We start from the raw sequence: 12,671 nt of genomic DNA, 5'->3' as shown, positions 1-12,671 counted from the left end.
AATACAAATATATTAAAGCACCATTTTTAACGTTTTCTATTTACATGCGGCGCAAGGCTTATGTTTTTTTGAGTTATCTTCCATCGCGGGGAAGAAAATCAAGATCAAGATGATGAATGCGGATTATGATTTGTTTGTTTACTTTGGATAAAGTGATCAACAATATCATAATAGATTAATATAGATCCAAACGCTTAAAATGATCTCACACATTAATACAACTTGACCTAATTAAATCAAGCAAGAAGCAAACCAAAAAAAGGAAATTAAAGAAAAACCTGTGAAGATTATAATTCCCAAGCTGTTGGAATGAGGCGACACAAATTATTGATCAATCTGAGGAAAAGAATTACGAATAGCAACAAATTAGGCATACACTTTAAATGTAAGTTAAGCTAAGCTAGATGCATAACGTCAATGAATTGAGTCTTACTTTTTGTTATATAACAATGTGATATAGTTTAAATGTAATTTTAAATTTAAAAAACTAGTCGTTAATTAGTTGAGTCTTACTTTAATTTTTTTTTATTTATTATTATCCTTCCTATTTTTAGGTTGTTGCTTTTGAAATATAAAAATTTTATAATAGTATAAAAGTAAGTTTAAGTTCAATTAGCTAAATTTAAATTAAAATTATTTATTATTATCCAATTGGAGTGTAAGTTAACAATTGTAGTTAGTCACTTTTAATAACACTTTGCCGTTAATTTGTTTAGTTTTACTATGATCCAATGATTTCTCTCTTCAAGCCTATGAAATAGGAGTCCGTTAATTAGTTTGAGTTTTACGATCCAATTATTTCTCTCTTCTAACATTATTTTTTTAGAAATTTATTTATACGTCATATGCGAAGATTTAATTTAATTAGTCAGCAGAATTTAGGACTTTTTCTTTTATAAATGTGAAACGTTTAGATCAAGTTACTTGAGTTTCACTTTTATTTTTATTTAATTTATTATTAACCTTTTTATTTTTAGGGTATTTTTCAAAAATACAAGAATCATTATATGTATAAATGTTCAAATTTTATTAAACATATTACATTTGATGTTTTCACCATCAAATAATATATTTGTACCACAATAAATTTACAACTGTGCGATAAATTATTTACGCAATCACTTTTTAAAAGGTATGAGGTTTCCCATCAAATAAATACATAGATCGTAGGAAAATTATTTTAATAATATGATGTTTTTTTAAAATTTATTCATTATTGCATGAACTTATTGAAAATTGTTTTTAGGACTATTGAAAATTTTTTTTGTGTTTATTTAATAAAGGATGCCGTTAGTTTAAAATTTACATATTTCACATATTCTTAAATGAGACTGTTTTATGGTAATACAATTTTAATTGGGTTGGTCTATAAACATTTATTTTGTTAAAGTGATCACTTATAATTTAAAGTCATTAATTATAAAATTGTATTAATTATGTGGGTCCGTTTTATAGTAAGACGATCTCGTACAAGACGAGTTATATTGAATATTGATTAATCAACTAGACAACAACTCTTTGAGGAAACTTAGACTAATATGATTCATTTTATTCTAAATGTCACGCAATACAAAATACTCCCTCCTTAATGAACAATTGAGGGTTCTGTCTTTTCTCACTTCCTATTTCGCACTTCCCATATTTCCCTTGCTTCCTTTTTCCCATTTCTCCTGAATAAACTCATGGTCCCAACTGTATCCTTCAAACATAGATATGCATCTTGTGTTGCTTAGTTTCAGAGGTCAAATTGGAAATGTTCGTGGCGTTTTTGCAGGAATTCTTAGGTAAACAGTTTTTCTTTAATTTAATCTATTAGTTGATGGGTATGTTTGTTTGCAAATTTTGGTGGATGGGTATTTTTATATGTAATTTTTAGTTTATGGGTATTTTTATTTATCTTTTTTAGTAGATGGGTAAGTTGAATTTTCGCATTAGAGCTATTTGTCAAATACCCTCAATATTTTAACTATTTGTTGGTCAAATCAGACACCGTAATTATCTATTTGCTAATAGCTATCAGCTATTTGTCAAACAACCTCAATATCTTAACTATTTATTATGACATTATGAAAATATAAGCTATTTTTGTATTTTGATTAATAAAAAATCATTAAAATGAAAATTAAACTAAAAATGTGTTGACACGTCAATTAATTCTCAACAGAAATTTTTAAAAAAAGTACAAGGTAACTAAAATTCGCATCCTAATTAACAAGTTAACTATCTTATATACTCGCCGTAAGACGATAAAGTCACCAAAAACAGCATGCTACTTTTGTATTAGTACTACTTCGCCATCACTGCATCAAAATGATACATACTACATTAATATTAATATTAATAATAATAATAATAATAATAATAATAATAATAATAATAATAATAATAATAATAATAATAGCAATAATAATATAAATAAAATTAATAAAAAAAATGTTTTAAAATCCAATGGCAAATTTGTAATTTTTTAAAGTCCAAAGGCAAATTTGTAATTTTTTAAAGTCCAAAGGCAAATTTGTAATTTCATTAGGAGGGGGTGGTGATAAAATAAAAAGGGTGGCGAACTTTAGTAATGCCTAAAAATTTTGATGAATATAGCAATTAGAATAATTGATTTTTTGAAATTTTTTTAAATTGAGTCTTAGTAAAAGGTGGATTTATTATCATTTGTTTAATTAGCTTGATAATGTATTTGGTAATTTTCTAGGTGTTTGAATTTTTGTGGATGTATTAATTTAAAATATTTGACATCACATAATCACTTGATTTCTTTTATTAATTCACCACTGATAGTTGTTAAGATTATTATGTACCATTTATTATATGTTTTTATATTTTTGGCCCACTAACTTTATAAAAATATTTTTTTATTAGTTATGGTCTCTTTATTTTTCCACTAAATTTCTTTTAATATATTTTAGATAATTATGGTCTTTGCTTCTCCTTCATGAAATTTATTATTCAATAAAATAATCGGCTACTCTTGTGAGAGATCGTCTCTCAAAAAGACGACCTCAAAAAAAAAGGGTCATATTCTTATTTTCTCTTTAATTTATTTTAATTGGGCTATATATCCGATATATTTAATGCGTCTCTTGAAAAGACCGTCTCTCACAACAATTTGTGTAAAATAATTTCTCCACTATATAAAAGATTCAATTTTTCTTAACTCTCCTTAAAATTCTTTATCAAAATTTCATTTAAGGAAATTAAAACCATTTATACCGCCGTTATTATTATACAATGATCGATGAGCATGCTCCTTTTGTTACACTACCTGTATTTACGACGTCGTCATAAATCACTATATCCAAATAAAACATACTTAAAATTAGTATTGACAAAAATAATTCTTACAAAATAAGGGCGGAAGCACAGATTGTGCATGAATATTATGAGGAAAAGAATTACAATTTGGGAATAAATGTAATCGATTTTATTCCGAGAGCAAGTAATCTGGTAAGACAAAGAATCAATAAGCCAAAAACCAAAAGCCAACTAAAAAACTAACGTAAAAGCCAACTGCCAAACACCCCTTAGCGTTAGAGTATACTCCCTCCGTTCCCTAAAGCAAGAATCCTATAAGCTAAAAGTTTCTGTTAATGGGATATTTAATCCAAATATGAGGTATGGCTCACGGTGAGATCGTCTCATAAAGAATTTGTATTTTTATATTCCTTGTTGTTCCCCATATTTCCCACTAACTTTATAAAAATATTTTTTTATTAGTTGTGGTCTCTATATTTTTTTCATTAATTTTATTTCAATATTTTTTAATGTTTATGGTCCCCTACTTTTTGTCCATCAAATTTATTATTCAATAAAATAATGTATCCACTATCTAAAAAAATTGTATTTTTCTTAATTTCCGTGAACATTTCTTATGAGAACTTCAGTAGAGAACGAAGGGAGTATAAAATATTCTAGAGCCTCAACAATTAGCTTAAACTTTTAGTTGAGTTGAATTATTGACACTTAGTAAAATTAAGGCATGTGTCGCATCCACACTTCTAGCACCAAATAAAAAGGCTTTCAGGTGAAGGGCACGTTAGAGTATATAACATATTATGTGAGTTGGTTCATTGACACTTAGTATAAAATTAAGACTTGCGTCACATTCACATTTCTAGCCCAAAAGACTTTCATGTAATAGGGCTTGTTAGGGTATATGACATATTATGAGGCCTCAACCATTAGCTTGAACTTTTAGTTGACTTGGTTCGTTAACACATAATAGATGTTATATAATGCAAAACGTTTAGATTAAGTTAGTTGAGTCTTATTTTTACTTTTTAAAATTTGTTATTAACTTTTTTATTTTTAGGGTAGTTTTTTAATATACATTCACTATTTTTAGGGTTGTTTCTTAAAGTGATTAGATGTTTAAATGTTTAAATTTTACTAAATATTACATCTGATCTATATGTGCCAAAATAATTTAAAATTATTTGATAAATTTAAAATAAAATTATCAAATCTAAGTTAACATGTAATTTAAATTCAGATAATTTATTAAATCGAAGTTAACCTGTAATTGAATTTTGTTGAATTTAAATTCATTTGTAGTCATATATCAACTGACGCGAACCACACCTAACCCGTCATACATCTGATTGAACCCAACATCAACGACCCGCCCAAATCTTCAACGTTCTCGTTTATGACCGAAGATCGATATCAACTAGACTTGATTTATATAACTTAATATTATCTAAATCGACTCCAATGACTGAAAGTGAACTGAATACTAAGAATATTAACTGATTTGAAACTGAATCGAATTTCACTCGAACTGATTTTCACCTACTCCAAAATCGATATGAACACGTGTTTGGACACCTCTATTTATATCCCTAATCTTTGTGTACCCAATAAGTGAAATTAATTCAGTTTAGGTTTTACGATAAGAGAGATCATTGTTATAACATAAATGTGTTTTACGTGTGATTGACTGATTGTCATTTCTACAAGTTGTTTTAGAGAAGGTCGTATGTATGAGAATTATAACGTGAGGATTTGCCAATACTAAAAGGGAAATAAAAAGAAACAGAACTATATTGTAGACTTTAAAATCCAATATATATGGGTAGATCGAATCCAATAAATGAATAGAATAACACTATAATATAAAGAAAATAAATTTTATATGTAACTAAAAAAGAAAAAAAACAAAGAAAAAAAATAAAGAGATTAGGAGCTTATTATCAACAATAAGGTTGATAGTAGCCCCAAATTAACAATGGAGGCTAGAGTTTTTTTGAGGCAAAAAAATGGAGAGAAAAGAGAGCAAGATTTTTTGTGTTAATCTGCAATCTTATTGGTTGATCGATTATAGATAATGTATACACTTTAAACGTCATTAAAATCCTTACTCCCATAACAATATAATTTTGGAATGATATCTCGTTGAATGATAAAGTATATGCACCTCGTATTTCATTAAAATTACAAAAGAAATACATTCATATAAGGACTCACTAATTTTAAGAGATCATTTTGTTATAGTTTTTCATGGCCTAACAATTTAAGATAGCATTATTGCATATGCAAATATTGGAAAGACTAGTGTACAAACATAATTTCATTTTTATATGGATAAGATTGTGTTTAATATTACATTAATATTAATAAAGTTTAATTTTTTTATTGTCGTTACTTTGACTTTAGCTAATAGTATGAAATAATGTATGTGTTTATAAAAGTTACTTATAAAAACATATTTATTGAAATTGGTAAATAATACATTGGGATGTAGCACTTCGTGATGTGTTGAGACTAAGACGTTGCCAGTATAAAATATATTTAAAGGAACAATCAACTGCCACATGACATTCTTTAGTTCATTTGTTCATTTGATCAAAATAAACTTTTCCAATTCACTTTGCTTTTTTAAATTTAGAACTTCAACGACTATAATTTATCAGACTTTTGATTAGCATACGAACAACTACAACATTAATAGTCTAAAAACATTGGGTTTAATAAATTAAAAATATAATTTTTAACCTAAAGATTTTAAACTTTATTAAAACTTATTTGAGATTTTTTTCTTCCTAATTATATCTAAGATTCAAACTCTCACCTTAAGTATAAGAATTCAAAATAAATTTGACTTGTTCAAAACTTACAAATTGAAATATAATTTTAAAACTAAAATTTGAACTACAAATTTTTAGCTAAATTTATGTGATATACACTATAATTAAGGATGATCAGGTTATAAACCAGTGTATGTAAAACTTGAACAAATTAATTTGAACTTAATCATAAGTTACTTAACATTTTATTCAATTATTTTATTATCTCATGTAAAGAATTTTGACTTTGATAATCCAACAACTAAAACTTGGGTAGTAAGCAAACAAAGAGGATTAGAGAAAAACGAGGACAATTAACAGTATACCAATTCACTTCCATAATATTATTTAGAATTTTAAAAGAAATTCGTACTATAAGAACAAGGAAAACAAATGAAAAAGGACAATAACAGCTAACTTTATTTAATTAATTTGTAATACAATCAATCAATAAGAAAATTAAATTATTATATTAATAACTTTGATACTCGACAACGTAATCGTAATTAAGAAGAAAGTTGGTCATCGCGCCAGCACTGCAATAAAAATAACCCTATTTAATTAAATAAAATCTCAGAAGTGAAGCTAATAATTATGGAAAGAAATTAAGAGAAAAGAAAAACCTTAATTATTGAGTATTCCCAGGTTGAGGTTGGGGAAACGATGAGGGCATTGATGTTTGAAATTCTTGATCAATGCGTCCAAATAAATCAGTTTCAGTGACGTAATCGTAAGAAGGAAGAGGGTCATTGTCAATGTCACTGCAACAACAAAAAAAAACCCCTAAGTAATTCAATAAAATCTCAAAAGCTAAACTAAGCTAATAACTAAGGAAACAAAAAGAAAGAAAAACCTGTATTGATTATTCCCTTGATGGGGTTGGCCGAATGATGGGATATATTGTTGATTCTCAAAGTGTAGGTTTTGAAATTGTTGGTCAGGGCATTCAACGAAAACTGCTTCATCAACAACGTAATCATCGACAGAAAGTGGAACATCATCGTTACTGGCTCTGCAACAAAAATGACCCGCATTATCTAAATAAAATCACAAAAGCTAAACTAAGCCAATAATTATTAAGGAACAAATAGAAAGAAAAACCTGTGTTGAGTATTCCCATGTTGAAGTTGGGGAAACGATGAGGGCATAGATTGTATATTTTGAAATTCTTGATTAGTGCGTCCAAATAAATCAATTTCACTGACGTAATTATAAGAAGGAAGAGGGTCATTGTCAATAGCACTACAGCAACAAAAAAACCCTAAGTAATTTAATAAAATCTCAAAAGCTAAGCTTAGCCAATAACTAAGGAAACAAAAAGAAAGAAAAACCTGTATTGGTTATTCCCATGATATGGTTGGTGGAATGATGGCATATATTGTTGATTCTCAAAGTGTTGATTTTGAAATTGTTGGTCAGGGCATTCAACGAAAACAGCTTCATCAACAACGTAATCATCGACAGAAAGTGGAACATCGTCGTTACTGGCTCTGCAACAAAAATGACCCGCATTAATTAAATAAAATCACAAAAGCTAAGCTAAGCAAATAATTATTAAGGATCAAATAGAAAGAAAAACCTGTGTTGAGTATTCACTGGTTGTGGTTGGTGGTACGAGGGAATAGATTGTGGATGCTCAAAGTGTTGATTATCAAAGCGTTGATTTTTATCTTTTTGATTAGCAAATTGTTGAATCAGAGAACGCAAACAATGTAGCTCTGTCCAAGCGAGCGCAATTTTCGAATATAATGTTTGAGTTTCACCTAAACACCCACGGACGGGATCCATGACGCGAGCATTAGCGCTATAGATAATGGATGTCATAAGATCATCACGCAAATTAGGAGGCGTTGATCTAAGAGCGTTAATCATATATGTAACACCAAAATATTTATTTACGTTTTTGAACAATTGGGGATTGTCTGCTGGGAAGTAAGGGGCTAATGGACAGTCCTTATTACATTTCGTCCTTCGATGTTTGCATACAGCACAACTCTTTACTTTCTTTTGTGAATTATCCTTTCCGTATTCTTCCATTTTATTCTTCTTCGATCTCGTACTCCTTGAAAGTAAGGGGCTAATGGACGATTGTTGTCTTGCACAATTTGAACGTTATCGTTTGAAAAATCCTGGGCACTACAACACAAACAATTTGTGTGCATAAACAAGATAGATTTGGTAAGACAAAGAATGAATAATAAGCTGAGATTAATTAGACTTCTAATTAATTAGGAGTAGCATACAACGTCTATAATTTGTATGCGTGCATTTGACAATTCTAATTTGGTAAATTAAATTTGAACTTTAAATTTTAAAAAATAAATAATTGAAAATCCTATTATTTTTTGGGTAAAATTTATGGGTAATTTTAAACTACTCTAAAACTTGAACAAATTTATCTTAAATTAATTATAAAAATTAATACTTAATGTTTTATACTATTATTTTATCTCATCTAACGGCAATTAGACTTTGATCTTCCAACAATTAAAACTTGGTCGTTAAACTGAATATAGATCTGGTGCATTGTATTGATCATTAATATTAGTGTGAATGATTTTTCAACTATTATTTTTAATCACTAACGGTTTAATATTGTTAGTTTTCATTATCTAATTTTTTAAGGATTTTATATGTAATAACTTTTGTTGTCTTATAATTACACTTCAATAAATAATCAAAATGTTAAATACAAATATATTAAAGCACCATTTTTAACGTTTTCTATTTACATGCGGCGCAAGGCTTATGTTTTTTTGAGTTATCTTCCATTGCGGGGAAGAAAATCAAGATCAAGATGATGAATGCGAATTATGATTTGTTTGTTTACTTTGGATAAAGTGATCAACAATATCATAATAGATTAATATAGATCCAAACGCTTAAAATGATCTCACACATTAATACAACTTGACCTAATTAAATCAAGCAAGAAGCAAACCAAAAAAAGGAAATTAAAGAAAAACCTGTGAAGATTATAATTCCCAAGTTGTTGGAATGAGGCGGCACAAATTATTGATCAATCTGAGGAAAAGAATTACGAATAGCAACAAATTAGGCATACACTTTAAATGTAAGTTAAGCTAAGCTAGATGCATAACGTCAATGAATTGAGTCTTACTTTTTGTTATATAACAATGTGATATAGTTTAAATGTAATTTTAAATTTAAAAAACTAGTCGTTAATTAGTTGAGTCTTACTTTAATTTTTTTTTTATTTATTATTATCCTTCCTATTTTTAGGTTGTTGCTTTTGAAATATAAAAATTTTATAATAGTATAAAAGTAAGTTTAAGTTCAATTAGCTAAATTAAAATTAAAATTATTTATTACTATCCAATTGGAGTGTAAGTTAACAATTGTAGTTAGTCACTTTTAATAACACTTTGCCGTTAATTTGTTAAGTTTTACTATGATCCAATGATTTCTTTCTTCAAGCGTATGAAATAGGAGTCCGTTAATTAGTTTGAGTTTTACGATCCAATTATTTCTCTCTTCTAACATTATTTTTTTAGAAATTTATTTATACGTCATATGCGAAGATTTAATTTAATTAGTCAGCAGAATTTAGGACTTTTTCTTTTATAAATGTGAAACGTTTAGATTAAGTTAGTTGAGTCTCACTTTTATTTTTATTTAATTTATTATTAACCTTTTTATTTTTAGGGTATTTTTCAAAAATACAAGAATCATTATATGTATAAATGTTCAAATTTTATTAAACATATTACATTTGATGTTTTCACCATCAAATAATATATTTGTACCACAATAAATTTACAACTGTGCGATAAATTATTTACGCAATCACTTTTTAAAAGGTACGAGGTTTCCCATCAAATAAATACATAGATCGTAGGAAAATTATTTTAATAATATGATGTTTTTTTAAAATTTATTCATTATTGCATGAACTTATTGAAAATTGTTTTTAGGACTATTGAAAATTTTTTTTAAGTTTATTTATAAAGGATGCCGTTAGTTTAAAATTTACATATTTCACATATTCTTAAATGAGACTGTTTTATGGTAATACAATTTTAATTGGGTTGGTCTATAAACATTTATTTTGTTAAAGTGATCGCTTATAATTTAAAGTCATTAATTATAAAATTGTATTAATTATGTGGGTCCGTTTTATAGTAAGACGATCTCGTACAAGACGAGTTATATTGAATATTGATTAATCAACTAGACAACAACTCTTTGAGGAAACTTAGACTAATATGATTCATTTTATTCTAAATGTCACGCAATACAAATTACTCCCTCCTTAATGAACAATTGAGGGTTCTGTCTTTTCTCACTTCCTATTTCGCACTTCCCATATTTCCCTTGCTTCCTTTTTCCCATTTCTCCTGAATAAACTCATGGTCCCAACTGTATCCTTCAAACATAGATATGCATCTTGTGTTGCTTAGTTTCAGAGGTCAAATTGCAAATGTTCGTGGCGTTTTTGCAGGAATTCTTAGGTAAACAGTTTTTCTTTAATTTAATCTATTAGTTGATGGGTATGTTTGTTTGCAAATTTTGGTGGATGGGTATTTTTATATGTAATTTTTAGTTTATGGGTATTTTTATTTTTCTGTTTTAGCAGATGGGTAAGTTGAATTTTCGCATTAGAGCTATTTGTCAAACACCCTCAATATTTTAACTATTTGCTGGTCGAATCAGACACCGTAATTATCTGTTTGCTAATAGCTATCAGCTATTTGTCAAACACCCTCAATATCTTAACTATTTATTATGACATTATGAAAATATAAGCTATTCATATTTTGATTAATAAAAAATCATTAAAATGAAAATTAAACTAAAAATGTGTTGACACGTCAATTAATTCTCAACAGAAGTTTTAAAAAAAGTACAAGGTGACTAAAATTCTCATCCTAATTAACAAGTTAATTATCTTATATACTCGCCGTATGACGATGAAGTCACCAAAAACAGCAAGCTACTTTTGTATTAGTACTACGTCGCCATCATTGCATCAAAATGATACATACTACATTAATATTAATATTAATAATAATAATAATAATAATAATAATAATAATAATAATAATAATAATACCAATAATAATATAAATAAAATTAATAAAAAAAATGTTTTAAAATCCAATGGCAAATTTGTAATTTTTTAAAGTCCAAAGGCAAATTTGTAATTTTTTAAAGTCCAAAGGCAAATTTGTAATTTCATTAGGAGGGGGTGGTGATAAAATAAAAAGGGTGGCGAACTTTAGTAATGCCTAAAAATTTTGATGAATATAGCAATTAGAATAATTGATTTTTTGAAATTTTTTTAAATTGAGTCTTAGTAAAAGGTGGATTTATTATCATTTGTTTAATTAGCTTGATAATGTATTTGGTAATTTTCTAGGTGTTTGAATTTTTGTGGATGTATTAATTTAAAATATTTGACATCACATAATCACTTGATTTCTTTTATTAATTCACCACTGATAGTTGTTAAGATTATTATGTACCATTTATTATATGTTTTTATATTTTTGGCCCACTAACTTTATAAAAATATTTTTTTATTAGTTATGGTCTCTTTATTTTTCCACTAAATTTCTTTTAATATATTTTAGATAATTATGGTCTTTGCTTCTCCTTCATGAAATTTATTATTCAATAAAATAATCGGCTACTCTTGTGAGAGATCGTCTCTCAAAAAGACGACCTCAAAAAAAAAGGGTCATATTCTTATTTTCTCTTTAATTTATTTTAATTGGGCTATATATCCGATATATTTAATGCGTCTCTTGAAAAGACCGTCTCTCACAACAATTTGTGTAAAATAATTTCTCCACTATATAAAAGATTCAATTTTTCTTAACTCTCCTTAAAATTCTTTATCAAAATTTCATTTAAGGAAATTAAAACCATTTATACCGCCGTTATTATTATACAATGATCGATGAGCATGCTCCTTTTGTTACACTACCTGTATTTACGACGTCGTCATAAATCACTATATCCAAATAAAACATACTTAAAATTAGTTTTGACAAAAATAATTCTTACAAAATAAGGGCGGAAGCACAGATTGTGCATGAATATTATGAGGAAAAGAATTACAATTTGGGAATAAATGTAATCGATTTTATTCCGAGAGCAAGTAATCTGGTAAGACAAAGAATCAATAAGCCAAAAACCAAAAGCCAACTAAAAAACTAACGTAAAAGCCAACTGCCAAACACCCCTTAGCGTTAGAGTATACTCCCTCCGTTCCCTAAAGCAAGAATCCTATAAGCTAAAAGTTTCTGTTAATGGGATATTTAATCCAAATATGAGGTATGGCTCACGGTGAGATCGTCTCATAAAGAATTTGTATTTTTATATTCCTTGTTGTTCCCCATATTTCCCACTAACTTTATAAAAATATTTTTTTATTAGTTGTGGTCTCTATATTTTTTTCATTAATTTTATTTCAATATTTTTTAATGTTTATGGTCCCCTACTTTTTGTCCATCAAATTTATTATTCAATAAAATAATGTATCCACTATCTAAAAAAATTGTATTTTTCTTAATTTCCGTGAACATTTCTTATGAGAACTTCAGTAGAGAACGAAGGGAGTATAAAATA

At 27.3% G+C, this 12,671-nt stretch overlaps 1 protein-coding gene across 1 annotated transcript; it reads right to left on the bottom strand.

The window, feature by feature from the left end:
* Positions 1-6,705: 6,705 nt before the first annotated feature.
* LOC130803775 (LOB domain-containing protein 36-like) lies at positions 6,706-8,114 on the bottom strand. Its single transcript, XM_057667975.1, has 5 exons — positions 7,657-8,114; positions 7,409-7,567; positions 7,179-7,319; positions 6,931-7,089; positions 6,706-6,838 (listed from the first exon to the last, which is right to left on the bottom strand). The coding sequence occupies exons 1-5, from the start codon at positions 8,112-8,114 to the stop codon at positions 6,706-6,708; spliced, it is 1,050 nt and encodes a 349-aa protein (XP_057523958.1).
* Positions 8,115-12,671: the final 4,557 nt, after the last annotated feature.

The sequence above is a fragment of the Amaranthus tricolor genome, chromosome 17, assembly GCF_026212465.1.
Source record: "Amaranthus tricolor cultivar Red isolate AtriRed21 chromosome 17, ASM2621246v1, whole genome shotgun sequence".
NCBI classification, from domain to species: Eukaryota; Viridiplantae; Streptophyta; class Magnoliopsida; order Caryophyllales; family Amaranthaceae; genus Amaranthus; species Amaranthus tricolor.
The sequence above is the reverse complement of the archived record's forward strand: the minus strand, read 5'-3'. Positions and strand labels throughout refer to the sequence as shown.

Bases quoted from the DNA above. Each gene is read 5' to 3' on its own strand.
- LOC130803775 (XM_057667975.1), bottom strand. From the start codon at position 8,114: ATGGAAGAATACGGAAAGGATAATTCACAAAAGAAAGTAAAGAGTTGT. The intron at 7,320-7,408 runs GTTTTTCTTTCT...TTGTTGCTGTAG, and splicing joins CATGGGAATAACCAATACAG to TGCTATTGACAATGACCCTC. The intron at 6,839-6,930 runs GTTTTTCTTTCT...TTGTTGTTGCAG, and splicing joins CAAGGGAATAATCAATACAG to TGACATTGACAATGACCCTC.